Source organism: Clinocottus analis, unplaced genomic scaffold (genome assembly GCF_023055335.1).
Source record: "Clinocottus analis isolate CAN_PGR_092001 unplaced genomic scaffold, fCliAna1.0.p SCAF_119, whole genome shotgun sequence".
In the NCBI taxonomy this organism is placed as follows: Eukaryota; Metazoa; Chordata; class Actinopteri; order Perciformes; family Cottidae; genus Clinocottus; species Clinocottus analis.
Window position 1 is genome coordinate 1 of NW_027175842.1, and position 22,500 is coordinate 22,500.

At 44.6% G+C, this 22,500-nt stretch overlaps 4 protein-coding genes and 1 long non-coding RNA gene across 9 annotated transcripts in view; 3 read left to right on the plus strand and 2 right to left on the minus strand.

The window, feature by feature from the left end:
- The first annotated feature begins 1,939 nt into the window (after window positions 1–1,939).
- On the plus strand, window positions 1,940–11,035 carry LOC137782466 (ankyrin repeat and SOCS box protein 2-like). 2 transcript variants are annotated; one of them, XM_068571749.1, is made up of 11 exons: window positions 1,940–2,035; window positions 2,398–2,649; window positions 4,951–5,055; window positions 5,489–5,658; window positions 5,802–5,957; window positions 6,204–6,449; window positions 7,826–7,997; window positions 8,773–9,340; window positions 9,549–9,702; window positions 10,482–10,663; window positions 10,735–11,035. In XM_068571749.1, the coding sequence occupies exons 2-10, from the start codon at window positions 2,405–2,407 to the stop codon at window positions 10,619–10,621; spliced, it is 1,956 nt and encodes a 651-aa protein (XP_068427850.1). In that variant the 5' UTR covers window positions 1,940–2,035; window positions 2,398–2,404; the 3' UTR covers window positions 10,622–10,663; window positions 10,735–11,035. The 2 variants fall into 2 exon arrangements, with proteins under 2 accessions (XP_068427850.1, XP_068427851.1); XM_068571750.1 differs by lacking the exons at window positions 10,482–10,663; window positions 10,735–11,035 and having other exon boundaries at window positions 9,575–9,694.
- A 2,959-nt stretch (window positions 11,036–13,994) lies between these two features.
- On the minus strand, window positions 13,995–19,522 carry LOC137782462 (E3 ubiquitin-protein ligase TRIM50-like). Of its 3 annotated transcripts, none has more exons than XM_068571744.1 (10): window positions 19,442–19,522; window positions 18,744–18,897; window positions 18,377–18,503; window positions 18,065–18,229; window positions 16,393–16,488; window positions 15,984–16,214; window positions 15,487–15,509; window positions 15,258–15,388; window positions 14,847–15,028; window positions 13,995–14,771 (listed from the first exon to the last, which is right to left on the minus strand). In XM_068571744.1, exons 2-10 carry the CDS (start codon window positions 18,842–18,844, stop codon window positions 14,364–14,366), a joined length of 1,464 nt encoding a protein of 487 aa, XP_068427845.1. In that variant the 5' UTR covers window positions 18,845–18,897; window positions 19,442–19,522; the 3' UTR covers window positions 13,995–14,363. The 3 variants fall into 3 exon arrangements, with proteins under 3 accessions (XP_068427845.1, XP_068427844.1, XP_068427847.1); XM_068571746.1 differs by lacking the exon at window positions 19,442–19,522 and having other exon boundaries at window positions 14,452–14,625; window positions 14,714–14,771; window positions 18,744–19,215; XM_068571743.1 differs by lacking the exon at window positions 19,442–19,522 and having other exon boundaries at window positions 18,744–19,215.
- Window positions 19,406–21,908, plus strand: tmem251 (transmembrane protein 251). The gene is made up of 2 exons (XM_068571748.1): window positions 19,406–19,932; window positions 21,221–21,908. Exon 2 carries the CDS (start codon window positions 21,229–21,231, stop codon window positions 21,610–21,612), a length of 384 nt encoding a protein of 127 aa, XP_068427849.1. The 5' UTR covers window positions 19,406–19,932; window positions 21,221–21,228; the 3' UTR covers window positions 21,613–21,908.
- Window positions 21,909–21,996: 88 nt separating this feature from the next.
- LOC137782463 (putative E3 ubiquitin-protein ligase UBR7) overlaps window positions 21,997–22,500 on the plus strand; it is a 6,262-nt gene continuing 5,758 nt past the window's right edge. For both annotated transcript variants that reach the window (XR_011077281.1, XM_068571747.1), the window contains exon 1: window positions 21,997–22,151. The gene's annotated coding sequence lies outside the window, so the exon portion shown is untranslated. The remainder of the gene's footprint in view (window positions 22,152–22,500) is intronic.
- Window positions 22,375–22,500, minus strand: part of LOC137782465 (uncharacterized) — a 678-nt gene continuing 552 nt past the window's right edge. Inside the window, exon 2 of the long non-coding RNA XR_011077282.1 lies at window positions 22,375–22,500. This exon is cut by the window's right edge and continues 70 nt beyond it. This is a non-coding gene — a long non-coding RNA (uncharacterized lncRNA).

Consider the following 22,500-nt stretch of genomic DNA (forward strand, 5'->3'; position numbering starts at 1 on the left):
CATACAGGAAGTCATCACGATGTGGGCTCATACAGGAAGTCATCACGATGTGAGCTCATACAGGAAGTCATCATGATGTGAGCTCATACAGGAAGTCATCATGATGTGAGCTCATACAGGAAGTCATCATGATGTGAGCTCATACAGGAAGTCATCACGATGTGAGCTCATACAGGAAGTCATCACGATGTGGGCTCATACAGGAAGTCATCATGATGTGAGCTCATACAGGAAGTCATCATGATGTGGGCTCATTCAGGAAGTCATGATGTGGGCTCATACAGGAAGTCATCATGATGTGAGCTCGTACAGGAAGTCATCATAATGTGAGCTCATACAGGAAGTCATCATGATGTGGGCTCATACAGGAAGTCATCATGATGTGGGCTCATACAGGAAGTCATCATGATGCTCATACAGGAAGTCATCATCATGTGGGCTCATACAGGAAGTCATCACGATGTGAGCTCATACAGGAAGTCATCATGATGTGAGCTCATACAGGAAGTCATCATGATGTGAGCTCATACAGGAAGTCATCACGATGTGAGCTCATACAGGAAGTCATCACGATGTGAGCTCATACAGGAAGTCATCACGATGTGAGCTCATACAGGAAGTCATCATGATGTGAGCTCATACAGGAAGTCATCATGATGTGAGCTCATACAGGAAGTCATCACGATGTGAGCTCATACAGGAAGTCATCACGATGTGGGCTCATACAGGAAGTCATCATGATGTGAGCTCATACAGGAAGTCATCATGATGTGGGCTCATTCAGGAAGTCATCATGATGTGGGCTCATACAGGAAGTCATCATGATGTGAGCTCGTACAGGAAGTCATCATAATGTGAGCTCATACAGGAAGTCATCATGATGTGGGCTCATACAGGAAGTCATCATGATGTGGGCTCATACAGGAAGTCATCATGATGCTCATACAGGAAGTCATCATCATGTGGGCTCATACAGGAAGTCATCACGATGTGAGCTCATACAGGAAGTCATCATGATGTGAGCTCATACAGGAAGTCATCATGATGTGAGCTCATACAGGAAGTCATCACGATGTGAGCTCATACAGGAAGTCATCATGATGTGAGCTCATACAGGAAGTCATCATGATGTGAGCTCATACAGGAAGTCATCATGATGTGAGCTCATACAGGAAGTCATCACGATGTGAGCTCATACAGGAAGTCATCACGATGTGGGCTCATACAGGAAGTCATCATGATGTGAGATCATACAGGAAGTCATCATGATGTGAGCTCATACAGGAAGTCATCATGATGTGAGCTCATACAGGAAGTCATCACGATGTGAGCTCGTACAGGAAGTCATCATGATGTGAGCTCATACAGGAAGTCATCATGATGTGAGATCATACAGGAAGTCATCACGATGTGAGCTCATACAGGAAGTCATCATGATGCTCATACAGGAAGTCATCATCATGTGAGCTCATACAGGAAGTCATCATGATGCTCATACAGGAAGTCATCATCATGTGGGCTCATACAGGAAGTCATCACGATGTGAGCTCATACAGGAAGTCATCATGATGTGAGCTCATACAGGAAGTCATCATGATGTGAGCTCATACAGGAAGTCATCACGATGTGAGCTCATACAGGAAGTCATCATCATGTGGGCTCATACAGGAAGTCATCGTGAGAAGAGCAACGTAAAAATGATATTAATGAGATTCTGTCTATGATTATTCCTGGACACATCTTGTATTGATCCAGTAAATTAAGTCAATATTTTATATTAAACACATTATTTTTGTTTGGTTGACATGTTGCAAGTTCAGAAAAATCTGTAACATGAGAAGTCAGCTGGTCAACAAGGTCAGACTTCAGGTCCTCAAAATAAACCTTAAGTACACACACACACACACACACACACACACACACACACACACACACACACACACACACACACAGTGAAATGTCTCCATGACAGAAAGCAGAACGGACTCATACACATGGACATGTAAATCAGGAAGATAGGAGCAGAGGAAAATATGTGAGTACTTTTATTTTTCAGTAATATAAGAGCTGATTGTATGAAGTTTTACTCTATTAAGTACAGCAAAACGTCTATTGTATGAAGTTGTACTGTCAGTACTGCTGTCTGTTGTCTGGTGTTCTATCTGAGAGATAAAACACCAGACAACAGACAGCAACACTGAGGTTACATATATACACACACAGCGGGTATGTATATATATGCGTGTATGTGTGTATATACTTGTTTACCCGCTGTATGTATATATATATATATATATATATATATATATATATATATATATATATATATATATATATATATATATATATATATGTGTGTATATATATATGTGTGTATAAAGTCAGTGCCATCCACAGCTCCATCATGGCAGCAGCTTCTGAAGCGCTGGAGGATTATTCTCTCTACAGTAACCTGAGTGACGACGAGCTGCTGCAGCTCGCCATCGAGCGCAGTCTGACTGACACGCCCCCTTCCCAACCTGCAGCCAGAAACTACAGCTCCCACAATGCACCTGCAGACTACAGCTCCCACAATGCACCTGCAGCCAAGACCACTGCACAGGCACACTACAGTTCTCCAAATCCTCCGAGCGAAGAGCCTAGTGATCCGTATGTAGTCTCATGTATTATTCTCCATATTGTGAGTATAAGAGCAACAACTCATGTGGTACATAAGTAGTGAGACCAAAGGAGGAGTTCCTGCTGGAGGACCTCCTGCTGGAAAACCTTCTACTGGAGGACCTCCTGCTGGAAAACCTTCTACTGGAGGACCTCCTGCTGGAGGACCTCCTGCTGGAAAACCTTCTACTGGAGGACCTCCTGCTGGAGGACCTCCTGCTGGAAAACCTTCTACTGGAGGACCTCCTGCTGGAGGACTTCCTACTGGAGGACTTGCTGCTGGAGGACTTCCTGCTGGAGGACCTCCTGCTGGAGGACTTCCTACTGGAGGACTTGCTGCTGGAGGACTTCCTGCTGGAGGACCTCCTGCTGGAGGACTTCCTACTGGAGGACCTCCTGCTGGAGGACTTCCTGCTGGAGGACCTCCTGCTGGAGGACTTCCTACTGGAGGACTTGCTGCTGGAGGACTTCCTGCTGGAGGACCTCCTGCTGGAGGACTTCCTACTGGAGGACCTCCTGCTGGAGGACTTCCTACTGGAGGACTTGCTGCTGGAGGACTTCCTGCTGGAGGACCTCCTGCTGGAGGACTTCCTACTGGAGGACTTGCTGCTGGAGGACTTCCTGCTGGAGGACCTCCTGCTGGAGGACTTCCTACTGGAGGACCTCCTGCTGGAGGACTTCCTACTGAAGGACTTGCTGCTGGAGGACTTCCTACTGGAGGACTTGCTGCTGGAGGACTTCCTGCTGGAGGACCTCCTGCTGGAGGACTTCCTACTGGAGGACCTCCTGCTGGAGGACTTCCTACTGGAGGACTTGCTGCTGGAGGACTTCCTGCTGGAGGACCTCCTGCTGGAGGACTTCCTACTGGAGGACTTGCTGCTGGAGGACTTCCTACTGGAGGACTTGCTGCTGGAGGACTTCCTGCTGGAGGACCTCCTGCTGGAGGACTTCCTACTGAAGGACCTCCTCCAGCAGGACTTCCTACTGGAGGACCTCCTGCTGGAGGACTTCCTACTGGAGGACTTGCTGCTGGAGGACTTCCTGCTGGAGGACCTCCTGCTGGAGGACTTCCTACTGAAGGACCTCCTCCAGCAGGACTTCCTGCTGGAGGACTCCTGCTGGAGGACTGCACTGGAAAATAGGGGTTCCTGCTGGACTTCCTGAACTTCCTCCAGCAGGAAGCCCTGTTTTCCCGTGCAGAAAGCGTCAGTGCACCTGGGCTTTGGATATTGAGCCTTTTTTATTTGGGCCCCCGCATTCTACTCAGTAGTCAGATTTAAGAAGTGTCTTTATTTTAGCAGTTGCTGGTGATTCTATTTTTTTTTTACATCTATCACATGTATCTTTTTATCTTCCTGCTTTTTGATTGTCATTCTGTTTGATCGAAGTCCTGCATGGATTCAGTTTTGCAAACCCAGACATCTTTGTAGACATTATTGATTCAGCCATCTTCAATGTTTTATTTGGTTTTGTAGGCCATGCGGCCTCAGTCCAGTATCAGGACCGCTTGTGAAATGATCATGTGATGCAACGGTTCGTAGCGAGAGATTCTCAATACCTCCGAAACCTGCTGTTCCTGCAACCTGGCTTTGATAAGCAGAACATATATGGATGAATTGATGGATGGATGAATGTTTGATCCCTTCACTAGTTACTGGTGGCTGCAGCATCCACTTCAAAACATTGGTACTTGCGAACAGATCAGGTTCAGTCTACATTCAGGACATGGTCCAACCTCACACCCCAGCCGTTCACTCCGCTCGGCTTCAGCCAATCGGGTTGTAGCTCCGTCACTACGAGCTAAACACTCAACAAAGTCATGACTGTTTGCTTCCTGGCTCCTCGATGGTGGAATGAGCTCCTCATTGACATCAGGACAGCAGGAAGTGTCTACATCTTCCACCGTGAAGTAAAAAAACGACTATACTTTAAATCAGCACTTAAATGTCTCTTACTGATAGCACTTTGTAGTTTGCTTTCTTGCAGATATTGTACTTTCTCGATTCTTGTAAATCTCTTTAAAAAAGTGTCAGCTAAATGAAAGCTCATGCAAATAATGGGTGGAAGGAGGGATTGATTAGTTGTAGTTCTCGTTACATCGAATGAGAACTTACTACTTACTTACGACTCGGCTTTAGTCTCGAGGATATGGATAGATGAATGGATTGATGGATTGAGTGTTAAAGTATTTTTTCCCTAAATCTAACTTCCTGTGAAGACAGTTTATTTGCATTCAAATGAAGCCTCGAGGTTGTGGTCTGATTTGCTGTTGTCTTTGTGTTGCTGACTCAGGAAGTCGTTTGATGGGATGGTCAGTCACTTCATGACGGGTTCTGGGAAGCACATGTACCGCAGAGCTGACGGCAGTCTGGTCCTCATTGCTCCAGAACCTGAAGAGTGAGTCAAGTTCTATTCATGAACCATCTCGATGAACCACGTGTATCACCTGTTGCATCTCTGCAGGTGAAACTATCCAAACTAATTCATTATTAATCCCTGAGCAGTTAGACTCTGTTATATTTTCAAAGTCAGTGCAGGTCTTATCCACCAGTGCGACACCGCAAACCCAAAAGCATGAGACAAAAATAGAGAACAATACAATTCCGTTTATCCAGATGGGGGTCAGGCCAGAACCAGTAGGAAAATCAATGGACTGCTATATATATATATATATATATATATATATATATATATATATATATATATATATATATTACTCATCCAATATGTACTCGTTGGTCTTTCTCAGGTTAGGGTTAGGGGAGAGGTCAGGAGAGATGGGTCAGGTGGAGGTCAGATGACAGGTGGCTTATGGGTATTCTTCTTGCAGGGAAGAGGAGCCTTTGTTCAAAGCCATCCGTGTTGGTGATGCGATCAGCGTGGAAGCGTTGGCGATGCGTCTGGAAACAAACCTGGTGTTGCCCAATAAGCCAGGATGGCTCGCAATCCATCAGGCGGTGTGGTTTGGTCAGGACACTTGTCTGCAAGTGCTGCTGTCAGGTAGACATGTACACACACACACACACACACATACACACATACACACACACACACACACACACACACACACACACACACACACACACACACACACACACGCACATATCATAACCCAAAGAAGTGCTCTCCTGTGTGTGTGCCAGCTCAGCCGGGGATGATCAACAAGAGAACTAAGCGTGGCGAGTCGGCGCTGCTGATCGCTGTCAGCAAAGACCAGCTGCGATGCGTTCAGGTGCTGCTGGAAAAGGGAGCAGACCCCAACATCCCGAACTATGACAAAGAGACTCCTCTTTACAGAGGTGAATCTTACAGGAAATCACGACAAAAGATTGTCATGAACACAGTTCACCTTTAGACTTTAATAAAGGAGCTATGAAGGATACTTCACGTCTCAGCGGCTCACTGAGGACCTTCACTACGGTTGAGGAGTCCACCTGTATTGTTGGCACCGCTCCACTAATCAGAGAGCTTGGTGTAACTCTGAAGTTCTTAACAAGGAGCCAGAAGAAGTGGTGAGGACATGAACTCCTGTTGTTCCTCTGCAGCCTGTGAGAGGAGCATCCCTGCGATGGTGGCGCTGTTGTTGAACCACGGCGCGGCGGTGAACGCTGCAGGAGTTTGGGGCTGCACCGCGCTGCACGAGGCCGCATGCCGGAGCAACCTGAGGGTCTGCGAGCTGCTGCTGAGGGGCGGAGCCAAGCACGACCTCGCCAACGAGTACGGCCTCTGCCCGCTGTTCACCGCCGCTCAGAGCGGCCAGCTGGAGCCCCTGCGCCTCCTGCTGCAGCACGGTGGGTTCTCCTGATGGTTCTCCTGCAGCACGGTGGGTTCTCCTGATGGTTCTCATGCAGCACGGTAGCGCTCTCCTGATGGTTCTCCTGCAGTACGGTGGGTTCTCCTGAAGGTTTTCATGCAACACGGTAATGTTCTCCTGAAGGTTCTCCTGCAGCATGGTCGGTTCTCCTGAAGGTTCTCATGCAACACGGTAATGTTCTCCTGAAGGTTCTCCTGCAGAATGGTGGGTTCTTCTGATGGTTCTCTTGCAGCACGGTTGGTTCTCCTGATGGTTCTCCTGCAGCACGGTGGGTTCTCCTGATGGTTCTCATGCAGCACGGTAGCGCTCTCCTGATGGTTCTCCTGCAGTACGGTGGGTTCTCCTGAAGGTTTTCATGCAACACGGTAATGTTCTCCTGAAGGTTCTCCTTCAGCATGGTGGGTTCTCCTGCAGTACGGTGGGTTCTCCTGAAGGTTCTCATGCAACACGGTAATGTTCTGCTGAAGGTTCTCCTGCAGAATGGTGGGTTCTTCTGATGGTTCTCTTGCAGCACGGTTGGTTCTCCTGATGGTTCTCCTGCAGCATGGTTAGTTCTCCTGATGGTTCTCATGCAACACGTTAGCGTTCTCTTGCAGCACGGTGGGTTCTCCTGGTGGTTCCCCTGCAGCACAGTAGAGTTCTCCTAATGGTTCTCCTGCAGCACGGTGGGTTCTCCTGATGGTTCTCCTGTAGCACAGTAGGGTTCTCCTGATGGTTTTCCACGTCAATGAATGAATGCGTTTCTCAGGGTTTGAAATCCCGTTCTCGTCAAACGGAATTGAAAATGCATTTTAGTTTTGGGGAGAATGCAATTTTTAGAAGACAAGTTTAGTTTTGAAGAACCTGTTTGTGTTCTGAACTGTTATTAATAAAGATCGAGAAGATTGGATCAGTTGTTTTTTCTTTTCAAATACTTGAAACCTTTTTTTGTGGAATACTTGATGCGGCCCAGCCTCAACCAGACTCTACGACTAGCAGGTAAGTTGAGTTTGACACCCCTCATCTACAAGTTCTCCTGCAGCACGGTAGTGTTCATCTACAAGTTCTCCTGCAGCACGGTAGTGTTCATCTACAAGTTCTCCTGCAGCACGGTAGTGTTCATCTACAAGTTCTCCTGCAGCACGGTAGTGTTCATCTACAAGTTCTCCTGCAGCACGGTAGTGTTCATCTACAAGTTCTCCTGCAGCACGGTAGTGTTCATCTACAAGTTCTCCTGCAGCACGGTAGTGTTCATCTACATGTTCTCCTGCAGCACGGTAGTGTTCATCTACATGTTCTCCTGAACCCTGAACCCTGAACCTTGAACCCTGAACCTTGAACCCTGAACCCTGAACCCTCCTTGTCTCCATACAGGTGCAGACATTAATGCTCAGGCTGCTGATGGAGCAACAGCTCTGTATGAAGCTGCAAAAAATGGACATGAAGAAATTGTGGAGCTCCTCCTCTCTCAGAACGCTAACGCCAACAAATGTGTAAAGACGGGGTTGTTACCTCTTCATGCCGCTGCTCAGAAAGGAAGTGACATGTAGGCACACTGATATTGTCTGCCTTATTAAACAGAACCAATCAAATAGAGACCACAGTGTTGTAGTGAAGTTAACTATATAGCTACATATGTGTAATCATCTACATCAAGCTAGCCGCCACAACATGGATGATGATCAGTGTAACGTTTAAAACTTCCAAAATATCAGTTGATAAACTGAAAATTCTAAAAATTCTAAACATTTTCTAAAATGTTAGTTTTGTTTGTCAGATCTTTGCAACATGAATCCTACTAGACTGGGCTTCATTTCTCAAAGTCATATTAAGGCTAAAGATAAATAGATAGTTACTTACACTACAGCATCATTTATACATACAGGTAAGCATTACAATCAAATAAATACACAATACATACAAAACAATGGAATAGGATGATATTGAATCAAACATCAGTGTGACAGTGTTGATGTATTATCGTCTTATTGTTCTCCTTGTGTATGTGACCTATGTTCTTATGTTCGTGTCTATACAGTATTCTTTTACATGTACCCTCTGACCCACGGACACTACCACAACAAAGAATTAGCCCAAAACCAACGTTTAGTATTTATTATTAAAGAGCAATGCATTACCATAAATGATTAGTTCTTAGTTATTGAAGTCCATTTGGGCTATAGCCACTAACTAATAAACAATCTAATGCGTTGATTAGTCTCACAGCAGTTTGAGAACACTGCGGGTTTCCCGTCAATGGAGTCTGTTTCTGATAGCTCAGATCGGTCTAATCTATTTCCTGGAATGTCTCCTGTTTCCAGCATCGTCTCCATGTTGATCCCGGCAACCAGTAAGACGAGAGTCCGGCAGACTGGCATCAGCCCGCTCCACCTGGCCGCCGAGCATAACCATGAGGACGTCCTGGAGGTTCTGATCGAGGCGGGCTTTGACGTCAACGCTCAGCTGTCAGAAGAACGATCGAGGCTGTACCTTGACCGCCGCAGCACGGCGCTCTACTTCTCCGTCGCCAACAACAACACGGACGCAGTGCACATGCTGCTGGAGGCCGGGGCCGACCCAAACCTGGACGTGTTCGGGCCGCTGTTGGTGGCGGCGAGACAGGGCCGCATCCAGACCGTCACTCTGCTGGTGGAGCACGGAGCCCACATCAACGCCTCCATCCCCACACACCCCACCACGTTCCCCGCCGTCTACCTGTTCTCCATGAAGAACCTGCCGATGTTCAAGTACCTGCTGGACCACGGAGGCCACGCCCTATCATGCTTTAACTGTGTCTTTGGTAACCGACCGCATCCGCCAATCAAAAGCTCGCGTTCAGAGACGGACCTCCACCAAACTGGCCAAGTCCCCCAGAAAAGGGGCGTTCAGGTAACCCGAATCTGTTTAAAACATTTAAATAGATTGTAGTTGAAGGAAAAGTCAATGTGGTTTAAACTGTGTTTACTACAGAGATTCAAAAAGTTTCAATGTGAAAAGATATGTAATTTCAGTGATTGACAGCTCTGAAATTGATTGACAGCTCTGAACTTGATGGCTATTTCTTGGATTTGTTAACAAATCTGAAATTGATTGACAGTTCTGTGAGATGATTTCGGCCCCTAGTATCTGTCGTTGGGCGGGGCCAATCATTGACGTCCTGTTGGACTACGTTGGCCATGTGACGCTCTGCTCCAAAATGATGGAACACCTGGACAGTTACTCTGGCTGGAGCAACATCAAGGACAAAGCAGGTGAATCAATGCTTGTGATTTCCAGTGTTGTCACCAGTTGCATGTGGTTTCCAGTGTTGTCACCAGTTGCTTGTGGTTTCCAGTGATGTCACCAGTTGCATGTGGTTTCCAGTGTTGTCACCAGTTGCATGTGGTTTCCAGTGTTGTCACCAGTTGCTTGTGGTTTCCAGTGATGTCACCAGTTGCATGTGGTTTCCAGTGTTGTCACCAGTTGCATGTGGTTTCCAGTGTTGTCACCAGTTGCTTGTGGTTTCCAGTGATGTCACCAGTTGCATGTGGTTTCCAGTGTTGTCACTAGTTGCATGTGGTTTCCAGTGTTGTCACCAGTTGCTTATGGTTTCCAGTGATGTCACCAGTTGCATGTGGTTTCCAGTGTTGTCACCAGTTGCTTGTGGTTTCCAGTGATGTCACCAGTTGCTTGTGGTTTCCAGTGATGTCACCAGTTGCTTGTGGTTTCCAGTGTTGTCACCAGTTGCTTGTGGTTTCCAGTGATGTCACCAGTTGCATGTGGTTTCCAGTGTTGTCACCAGTTGCATGTGGTTTCCAGTGATGTCACCAGTTGCATGTGGTTTCCAGTGTTGTCACCAGTTGCTTATGGTTTCCAGTGATGTCACCAGTTGCATGTGGTTTCCAGTGTTGTCACCAGTTGCTTGTGGTTTCCAGTGATGTCACCAGTTGCTTGTGGTTTCCAGTGATGTCACCAGTTGCTTGTGGTTTCCAGTGTTGTCACCAGTTGCTTGTGGTTTCCAGTGATGTCACCAGTTGCTTGTGGTTTCCAGCGCTTCCCCGCCCGCTGCTGCAGCTCTGCAGGCTGCAGGTTGTGCAGCTGGTTGGACGACGGCGGTTGAAGACGTTGCCGCTGCCCGGTGGTCTGATCCGCTTCCTGCAGCACCAGGAAGGGTCTGTGGAGGACGTGTGAAAGGACTTCTGATGTGTTTGCACTTCATCTGTTTTACTAAAGGTAGGGTATTGCTAGTATGGATTAGTATACTAGTTTATATTTTTGATCCACCTCATTTCTTACTTTTTCAGCTCTGTTGGTTTTTGTCATGAGTAAACCAGCGTTGCACAACACCTTCCAGGTGTTTGGAGGTTTCTCGTGGATGAAGCTCATCTTCCTGCAAGATAATTGTTCTCATGTTTCTCTGGAACAGAAGTCTTGATAAAACTAAAAGCTGATTGTTTAAATCTCTTTTAAATCCCTCGATAATGATGTAATTAGTTTTTATTGTAACCTGGCATCAACACATTGTGTATCTGCAGTTGTTGTTTCTTGCTGTGATAATAAAGTAGTGGATACTTTTCTACAAACAAATAGAAGCTTTATTAGTTATTATTTTGTCCACTTATTTAGTACATTTTATAATTGTTTGCTGTTTTGTAGTTTATTATTATAATGTACTTCCATGTAATACATTTAGACTGAAACATTACGTGAGGCAAAAGTAGTTAATGAACTAAAGTTTGTATCTATAATGCAAATATATTTGATTAATTTCACTGTTTAAATGACAATTACAAGTTTAATAAATGTGTAATTCTACTAAGCTCCTCCTCCTAATAAAAGTTATTATTGTGCTAATATTACCATATTTAACAGGCTTCTGTGCTTTAAAATACTATTTATTCTAAGTTTCCCAGCAATGTTATACTCTTTATGTTGAAGGTCCAATAGGGTTAGATGTGTTTCTACTGGTTTAGATATGTTTCTACTGGGTTAGATGTGTTTCTACTGGTTTAGATATGTTTCTACTGGTTTAGATGTGTTTCTACTGGTTTAGATGTGTTTCTACTGGGTTAGATGTGTTTCTACTGGTTTAGATGTGTTTCTACTGGGTTAAATGTGTTTCTACTGGTTTAGATATGTTTCTACTGGTTTAGATGTGTTTCTTCAGGGTTAGATGTGTTTCTACTGGGTTACAAGTGTTTCTACTGGTTTAGATATGTTTCTACTGGTTTAGATGTGTTTCTACTGGGTTAGATGTGTTTCTACTGGGTTAGATGTGTTTCTACTGGTTTAGATGTGTTTCTACTGGGTTAAATGTGTTTCTACTGGTTTAGATATGTTTCTACTGGTTTAGATGTGTTTCTTCAGGGTTAGATGTGTTTCTACTGGGTTACAAGTGTTTCTACTGGTTTAGATATGTTTCTACTGGTTTAGATGTGTTTCTACTGGGTTAAATGTGTTTCTACTGGGTTAGATGTGTTTCTACTGGGTTAAATGTGTTTCTACTGGGTTAGATGTGTTTCTTCAGGGTTAGATGTGTTTCTACTGGGTTAGATGTGTTTCTACTGGGTTAGATATGTTTCTACTGGGTTAATGTGTTTCTACTGGGTTAGATGTGTTTCTACTGGGTTAAATGTGTTTCTACTGGTTTAGATGTGTTTCTACTGGGTTAGATGTGTTTCTACTGGTTTAGATATGTTTCTACTGGTTTAGATATGTTTCTACTGGGTTAGATGTGTTTCTACTGGTTTAGATATGTTTCTACTGGTTTAGATGTGTTTCTACTGGGTTAGATGTGTTTCTACTGGTTTAGATATGTTTCTACTGGGTTAGATGTGTTTCTTCAGGGTTAGATGTGTTTCTACTGGGTTAGATATGTTTCTACTGGGTTAGATATGTTTCTACTGGTTTAGATGTGTTTCTACTGGGTTAGATGTGTTTCTACTGGGTTAGATGTGTTTCTACTGGTTTAGATATGTTTCTACTGGGTTAGATGTGTTTCTTCAGGGTTAGATGTGTTTCTACTGGGTTAGATATGTTTCTACTGGGTTAGATATGTTTCTACTGGTTTAGATGTGTTTCTACTGGGTTAGATGTGTTTCTACTGGGTTAGATGTGTTTCTACTGGGTTAGATGTGTTTCTACTGGTTTAGATATGTTTCTACTGGGTTAGATGTGTTTCTACTGGGTTAGATGTGTTTCTACTGGGTTAGATGTGTTTCTACTGGTTTAGATGTGTTTCTACTGGGTTAGATATGTTTCTACTGGGTTAGATGTGTTTCTACTGGGTTAGATGTGTTTCTACTGGGTTAGATGTGTTTCTACTGGGTTAGATGTGTTTCTACTGGTTTAGATGTGTTTCTACTGGGTTAGATGTGTTTCTACTGGTTTAGATATGTTTCTACTGGTTTAGATATGTTTCTACTGGGTTAGATGTGTTTCTACTGGTTTAGATATGTTTCTACTGGTTTAGATGTGTTTCTACTGGGTTAGATGTGTTTCTACTGGGTTAGATGTGTTTCTACTGGTTTAGATGTGTTTCTACTGGGTTAGATGTGTTTCTTCAGGGTTAGATGTGTTTCTACTGGGTTAGATGTGTTTCTTCAGGGTTAGATGTGTTTCTACTGGGTTAGATGTGTTTCTACTGGTTTAGATATGTTTCTACTGGTTTAGATATGTTTCTACTGGGTTAGATGTGTTTCTACTGGTTTAGATATGTTTCTACTGGGTTAGATGTGTTTCTACTGGGTTAGATGTGTTTCTACTGGGTTAGATGTGTTTCTACTGGTTTAGATGTGTTTCTACTGGGTTAGATGTGTTTCTTCAGGGTTAGATGTGTTTCTACTGGGTTAGATGTGTTTCTTCAGGGTTAGATGTGTTTCTACTGGGTTAGATGTGTTTCTACTGGGTTAGATGTGTTTCTACTGGGTTAGATGTGTTTCTTCAGGGTTAGATGTGTTTCTACTGGGTTAGATGTGTTTCTACTGGGTTAGATGTGTTTCTACTGGTTTAGATGTGTTTCTACTGGGTTAGATGTGTTTCTTCAGGGTTAAATGTGTTTCTACTGGGTTAGATGTGTTTCTACTGGGTTAAATGTGTTTCTACTGGGTTAGATGTGTTTCTACTGGGTTAGATGTGTTTCTACTGGGTTAAATGTGTTTCTACTGGGTTAGATGTGTTTCTACTGGTTTAGATGTGTTTCTTCAGGGTTAAATGTGTTTCTACTGGTTTAGATGTGTTTCTACTGGGTTAAATGTGTTTCTACTGGGTTAGATGTGTTTCTACTGGGTTAAATGTGTTTCTACTGGGTTAGATGTGTTTCTACTGGGTTAGATGTGTTTCTTCAGGGTTAAATGTGTTTCTACTGGGTTAAATGGGGTTTCTACCAGGACATCCCTGTTTATGTTCTGTGTGAAACCAAAAGTCAATGTTGTCTTGACACTTGTTATGTAACAATAAGTCAAAAAGTCTGTTAAGTGTAGTTATCAAATTGACTTTATGATTCAAACACAAGCCATGATCTGTTTCTATTCTTTACAAAGGGCTTTTGCTTCACTATGGAGTTTAATTAGTTTTAAAATGGTCACAAATATGAATTACATGATCTTACAAGATTTGGAAATGATGAACACACGTAAAACAGTTTTACAAATAAACACACCACGATGAACTCAATGTAACTTCAAAGTAGGAAAGCTATTTTTTCTAAATAGACAGAATAACTCATCGCCTCTTGATCATAACACATATATTTACTAACATCATACTTTAAACAGTAACTTCTACGTGTAAATATGTAGTTAGAATAAGCTACCACCGGGTAGTCCACCACCAAGCAGTCTTTAAATATTATGTTCTGTATACTAAATACTTCTTATGAACACAGTAGTATGTAGTAGGCAGTTTCAAATACAGCTGACTCTGCAGGATTCCTTTAAGCTTGTTGTGTTTCTGAGTTGGTAGACCTGTCTGTGTGTTTCTGGGGCTGAGGGAGGACGAGGGTCTGCTTGTTGTGTCCTCGGTCATGCCAGCAGACATCTAACAAGGGGTAGACTTTCCCCTGGACCTCCAGCCTGAAGCTATAGATGAAGCTGAGCTCGTCAGGATTGTCGCTGTTATAGAAGGTCAGACCTCTGCCGTCATAGTCCAGGAAGAGACCCACCCGGTGGGGCGGAGACAGCAACGGCAGGGCGACCCTGGGAGAAGAGAAGGCTTCATAAACTCCATCCTTCAGTCCAATCAACCACACTCCACTCTCTGGATTCTTCCCCAGCTTGGCCTTACGATTGGTCGTTCCTTTGATCAAACCAAGACGCCATTTTGGTTTGTTAGCAACCTCCACCTGGACATGACAAGAAGCAAAACCCTTAAGAAACAGCTGTATGATGAAATCATGCGACCCTGCAGCAGTGTTTACCTCCCAATAGTGTTTCCCAGAGGAGAAGCCTCGGTTGGCCAGGACACAGTAACTGTAACTGAACCTCTCTGGATTATCAGGAAGCCTGCGTAGCAGAGCCCCGCAGCTCACCACTGTGTCCCCATGATGGAGCTCCAGCATTGGGTGAGCAGTCTGAGGATCCAGCCTCATCCGCTCTGGTGCTGGAGGAAGAAGAAGAGGTATAATAAGTAAGTCTACAACGAATGCCCCAGTGAGAGTGCTGGGCTTCCGTCATGGGAGTCGGGGCTGAAGGAAACGCTGGTGAGCATGCTCTATATATGGGACCAGTGTTGAGGTAGGTCTTTTGAATGTTATACAGGAAGCTTTTTTTTTTTTGCTTCTGAGCCATTGAGCAATGTCAGACGAACACACAGACAAGTACAGGTGTACCTGGTAGGACTTTTCTCTGCAGTCTTTTCCACACAGTTAGTTTAATGTCGTTGTGGTTGAAACCAGTTTTAAAGTTCAGAGAGCTGAAGATCCTCTCCTCCTTTTTCTGGAGTTCCTGAATCTCTCTGAACCTGAGGAAGAAGAAAAGAGGAGAGTTTAACAGTTTTCACAGACTATTTTATCACTAAACTAGTTAATTAATGACATGTTGATTGGTTTGTTTTGTTACCTTGGAGCAATCGATCCATACTTCTGGAAAAAGAAATGGAAAAAGACCTTATTTCAGATCTGATCAATGATCTCTAAGGACTGTTTATCAAAAAGACATTATTGATCAGTTAATATTTCTTAGCACCAGTTTTAATCCTCTGATGTCAATGTTCCCACTCAACATCGTGACGAGTATTGTTAATGATATTGATAGGATTCAAACATCGTTTCATTCAATTTTGTCTGGAGGTTGTCCCTCTCGACGTACAGAACCGATCACAGGACCTGACAGGCCGACAGTAACTAGGTCTAGGTGTCTCTCCCTATGTACTGGACCGATCCCAGACCGTGACAGGGTGACAGTACCATGATGACAATACCATGGTAAAGTTCAGGTGTCCCTCCCTACATACCTGACCGATCGCAAACTGTAACAGGCCGACTGTACCGCGACAAAGTCTAGGTGTCCCTATTTATGTGCTGGGCTAATCGGACACTGTAACAGGCCGACTGTACCATGATGAAGCCTAGGTGGCCCTCATTGCTCAGGTCCTGCAGGGTGTTCTGGGCTTCCTGCAGCCGGTTCAGGTTCAGGTTTAACTGGTCAGTTTGGTTCTGAAGCGACGAGATGAGGACAGCAGTGGAGGTCTCCACCTGCTGCATGAATCCAGCCTCCTCTACCTCCAGGCAGCGCCGTAGTTCACCAAACTCCTTCCTCACCACCCATTTTAGCACGTCAGACTCGTTCTGATTGGATTAGACAGCAGCAGGTAAGATCCGATGGGATTTAGCATGCTTAATCCACGTAAATGTACAATGCAGCACAATAATGCCAAAGCACGAGGATCTTCAGGCTCTCAGCGTGATAGAGGATCAAACTGTGTTTGTAGGCTAAACTGATGCATGAATGGAAATGTAGACTCACAGTGATCCTGGATTTGTTGTACGCCATTTTACAGATCCGATCTTCCAGTTTACGTTTCTGATGCTGAAACTCTGTTATCAGACAGGAAATGTCCTCCTGTGAGAGAGACAGATATGTAAAATAATTCCATTAGTATTGCAGAATCACATTATTAAAAGCAGAATGATCATTATGCTTCAACAGGTTCAGATGCTGTGGTGGCCACAAGCCAAACAAGGTAGTGCAGTAACATCCTCCAAGTCCTCTTTGAGGATCCCAGGGCTTCCAAGTTCAGGTGACATGTAATCCTCCAGCATGTTCTTGGTCTACTTCCTAATGGATGAGCCCAGCATGCAGAAGGATCCTAAATCATCCTAATCATATGTTGAACCACCTCACGTGGTTCTCCTCTGAGCTCCTCTCCAACACTCTAAGACTGAGCTTGTCACCCAGCAGAGAAACCACCTCTCTTTCTCCCAGTCAGAGGGCCAGGTCCTCAGACTGGGAAGTGCTGACTGTCAACTGGCTGCTTCACACTTCAAAACTAATGAGACGTCTGAACAAACGCCTCAAAATGGTGACCAGCCAAAGCCAAACACGAGTAAACGCTAGATACTAGAGTACCAGGCGCTGTTGAAGGTCACACTAGGTACAGTACAATGTTCATGAACATTAACCTTATTGTTGTTAAACTGGAAACACAAAGATGATATTTGGTTTGTGTTGAACTTTAAACTAATTTAATCTCACTGTTTGATGATATGTCAGCTAATGGCTGCTTATCAACACTGGGTCAACAACACCAAACTGTTTTTTCCTGTCAGCCAATGAGATTAAACGTTTACACTTTCAATTTGTGAAGATTGTTATGAGATAAATGTTTGTTTAACCATTACATATTTTATTTATACAGCCTTAAAAATCACAAACAAATCTTCTTTATAAATCTATAAAACCGAGATATTTTATGTTTCTAAAATTATACAGTTGGAGATGAAGGTCACAGGTGTGACTTAATGCTATACAGGTGTGACTTAGTACTAACAGGTGTGACTCAGTACTAACAGGTGTGACTCAGTACTAACAGGTGTGACTCAGTACTAACAGGTGTGACTTAGTACTAACAGGTGTGACTCAGTACTAACAGGTGTGACTCAGTTCTAACAGGTGTGACTTAGTACTAACAGGTGTGACTCAGTACTAACAGGTGTGACTCAGTTCTAACAGGTGTGACTCAGTACTAACAGGTGTGACTCAGTACTAACAGGTGTGACTTAGTACTAACAGGTGTGACTCAGTACTAACAGGTGTGACTCAGTTCTAACAGGTGTGACTCAGTACTAACAGGTGTGACTCAGTACTAACAGGTGTGACTTAGTACTAACAGGTGTGACTCAGTACTAACAGGTGTGACTCAGTACTAACAGGTGTGACTCAGTACTAACAGGTGTGACTCAGTACTAACAGGTGTGACTTAGTACTAACAGGTGTGACTCAGTACTAACAGGTGTGACTCAGTTCTAACAGGTGTGACTCAGTACTAACAGGTGTGACTCAGTACTAACAGGTGTGACTTAGTACTAACAGGTGTGACTCAGTACTAACAGGTGTGACTCAGTTCTAACAGGTGTGACTTAGTACTAACAGGTGTGACTCAGTACTAACAGGTGTGACATTGAGCGTATCTTTGTACCTTCATGCGGCTGTAGACGGAGCTCACAGGTGTGATCTTGTGTCCCCGGTGAGCCCCGATGCTCCCACAGAGGCCACAGATCACCGCCTGCTCGTCCTCGCAGTAAAGGCTGAGCGGGTTGTGGTGCTGAGGACACGACTCCTGAGCTCCTGAAACACTCCCCTCCTGTCAGGGTAAACGCAACTTAATATATTAACAACATATCGAATTAATGAATCACACGTTTCACTTGTTGAGGAACGAGATCAAGACCTTTTAAACCTTTTCAAAACGTTCAGGTTTGACAGGTAAACTGATGAAAGGTGTTTTTACCTGCAGAGCATCGATGATTCGAGCCAAGCTGACGTTGGGAGGAGGACTGTCTCCATCAACAGCACAGCGACACACAGGACACTGCAGCTGACCCAGCAGGTCCATTGTCATGGAGCGCACACAACACCTGGACAGGTGAGCGCAAGACAGGTGAAGACAGGTGAGGACAAGGCGGGTGATGTCAGGACATAGAGGTGAAGATAGGTGGGGACTGGACAGGTAAGTTCAGGAAAGACAGGTGAATACAGGTGATGACAAGTCAGGTGAGGTCAGGACTGTACAGGTGGGAACAGGACCGGTGAGGTCAGGACCGTACAGGTGAGGTCAGGTGGGGACAGGACAGGTGGGTCCCATGTATCCAAAATACCTGCAGTAGGAGTGTCCACACTGTAACATCAGTGGTTCGGTGAAGACGTCAAGACAAACAGGACACCTGAGCTGATCCTCCAGACTCTGACGACGCTCCATCTCCTCACTGATCCCCAATACTAAAACCCTCCGCTACACTCGGACCAGAACCACTGGGCCCAGAACCACCAGGGCAAGACCCGCAGAGACCGGAAGGGAAACCACAAAGCAAAAACAAACAATAAAACACACAAAAACAAGAAGGTTCTGACTTTAATGTGTGTCTGCAGCCGAGTTCACTCTATTTATAGAGACTGGGTTCTTTCTTCTTTGGTGTGATTGGTTGGACAGACAGAGTGGGTGGAGCCAAAAGCACTTTGCAATATTAAATAATGATAACATTAATAGTACCAATGATAATGATGATAATAACAACAATTACAATAATAACAACAATATTTAGGATGAAATACTAACTGTTCGATCGGCTAATCATAATCTTATATAACGTCCATCTGATAATATAATACAACTTTTATCTAATAATGTAATACAACTGTTATCTAATAATGTAATACAAAGTGTATTTAATAATGTAATATAACTTTTATATGACACTTTAAAGTCACCTTCAACACGTCTCCATGGTAACAGAGACCAAAACAAGAAAAAGTTTCCTTTGTGCTTGATCAAACCAGTTCACCAATCACAGCTCACCTGGTGTCTCTGTAACCAATCACAGCTCACCCGGTGTCTCTGTAACCAATCACAGCTCAGGATAGAGGGAAGATAGCAGTAATGCAACAGAAAGGATGCAAGCTGCCGTTAAAACCAAAGAAGAAGAAGAAGAAGAAGAAGAAGAAGAAGAAGAAGAAGAAGAAGAAAAAAAGAGGACGGATGACGCTAAAACTAAAACACACCAACAAGTAAACACTCATCAAGGTGTGTGTCTCGTAACCACAGGATTAAGGGCCTCAACAAAGGATGCTTCATGCATCCGGATTGTAACTGGGCCCAGATATGAGATGAGGGCGCTCAAGATGGCGATGCACAAACTCATTTTGTTAGCTAACGAGTCGGGCAGGAGAATGACGTCATTCGTATCAGGTGACAAAACAGGAAACTACAGAGTAGACTTCCTGGACCAGGGATCGGCACTGCGATGACGACCCGACCATTTTAATTAGAAATAATCAGCGCGAAGAAAGGTAAGAGCTGATAAATACACGAGCTGACAGGTGAGCCTGCTGCTAACAGGGTAAGGGGCTGCTAGCAGGCTGCTGACAGGGTTAGGGGCTGCTAACAGGGTAAGGGGCTGCTAACAAGGTAAGGGGCTGCTAACAGGCTGCTAACAGGGTAAGGGGCTGCTAACAGGCTGCTGACAGGGTTAGGGGCTGCTAACAGGGTAAGGGGCTGCTAACAAGGTAATGGGCTGCTAACAGGCTGCCAACAGGGTAAGGGGTTGCTAACAAGGTAAGGGGCTGCTAACAGGGTAAGGGGCTGCTAACAGGCTGCTGACAGGGTTAGGGGCTGGTAACAGGGTAAGGGGCTGCTAACAAGGTAATGGGCTGCTAACAGGCTGCCAACAGGGTAAGGGGTTGCTAACAAGGTAAGGGGCTGCTAACAGGCTGCTAACAGGGTAAGGGGCTGCTAACAGGCTGCTGACAGGGTAAGGGGCTGCCAACAGGGTAAGGGGCTGCCAACAGGGTAAGGAGCTGCTAACAGGCTGCTAACGGGGTAAGAAGCTGCCAACGGACTACCAACAGACTGCTTACATACTGCTTACAACCTGCCTACAGGCTGCTTATAGACTGCTTATGGACTGCTTACAGACTGCCTGCAGACTCCTTACAGGCTGCTTATAGACTGCTTACAGGCTGTTTACAGACTGCTTATAGGCTACTAACAGGCTGTTTACAGGCTTTTTACAGACTGCTAACACGCTATTTACAGACCGATAACAGGCTGCTTATAGACTCCTAACAGGCTGTGTACAGGCTGCTTATAGACTACTAACAGGCTGTTTACAGAATGCTTAAAGGCTGCTTACAGACTACTAACAGGCTGTGTACAGACTGCTAACAGACTGCTTATAGACTACTAACAGGCTGTTTACAGACAGCTTATAGACTACTAACAGGTTGTTTACAGAATGCTTACAGGCTGCTTAAACACTGCTTACATACTGCTAACAGGCTGCTTACAGGCTGCTTTTAGACTACTAACAGGCTGTTTAGTTTAGGTATTGATCGCCCCTCACAGATGAGGGACAATGAAGATAAATAAGTTTCAGTAGTGAATCACTACTGAAACTTATCACTGCTCGTGATACGTGTCAGTATTGATACGTGTCAGTAGTGATACATGTCAGTAGTGATTGTAGTGATAAGTGTTAGTAGTGATACATGTCAGTAGTGATTGTAGTGATAAGTGTTAGTAGTGATACATGTCAGTAGTGATTGTAGTGATAAGTGTCAGTATTGATCTCCCTCACAGGATGGAGGATGATGAACTTCCGCCAGCGGATGGGTTGGGTGGGCGTGTCTCTGTACCTGTTGCTCAGCGTCATGGTGGTGTACTACGTCTTTGATGTTCATAGCTTCAGTTTGGAGCGTGTGCAGAGAGGCGGGGCTCCATCGGCTCCCCCTCTCGTCATCAGCTGGTCTCAGCGCGTCGGTGCCCACCTGCTGCCACTTCCTGTCTGGATATGGGCATCAGTTTTCTTGCTGCCGTACCTACAGCTCTTCCTCTTCCTGTTCTCCTGCACGAGAGCCGACCCTCGAGCGGTCGGTTACTGCGTCCTTCCTGTCTGCCTCGCCCTTCTCTGTAGCCGCCAGGCCGCTCGCAAGCCGGCCAATCAGAGAGGCCCACTGCTCATCGACACGTAGAGGGCCTCCAATCGGAGAAGCCCGCTGCTCAGACTGAACTGTCCATGTTGTTTGTGATGTCACTTCCTTTGTGCCTTTGAACCCTTCACTGTGTTTGTCAGGAGCTGACACTAAGAAAACACTGCTGCCCTTAGCTTTGACTGCTGTCAATCTCTCTCTCTGTCTCTCTCACACACAGAGACAATATTCAGACCCGGCAGCTTCCGGCCAATCACAGCACTTCTCAATAAGATGAGTCACATGACACACTGGTAAACATGACAACTTTATTACATGAATAAAATGGGGAAACAACAGTGTGTAGTTTTTCTGAAGATGTTTCATGAGTTCAGACTTCCTGTCTGTCCCTCATTTCTTCCACATACAGATTTGAAAAAATGCTTCTCTCCTGTCCAACATGAAGTGAACACAGATGATTAAAAAAAATGCTAAATAGATGAAATTGAACCTTTAGACGGACCACGTTCTTGTTGGTTTCCCCTCAGTTTCCATCTGTCATTCGGTTCTGGAGAACTGGAGGGTCCGGTGGACCACTATGGGTAACTTAATGAGTTATGTTTACAATAATAATCTGAATCCATAACTGCTGTGTGTGTCTCTGTGTGTGTACACACATATCTATGTCCTGAAGATATGAAGAGGAAGCGGAGTCAGGTACTGTATCGGCATTGTCATGTTTTATGTTGTTTCCTCATCAAAACAAGTTGACAATCATGAGAAACATGTAAAGTCTGTTTGGAAGAATGAAAGAAAAAGGCCAAATGAAAACAAAACGTTTATTATGTTATACATGTTTCCCTGTGAACGTATCTAAACAAAGACGTCGTCAGATGTACCCCTTGCATGCTGGGTCCTCTCCTGTCTCCTCGGGTGTCTCAGGGTTTGGAT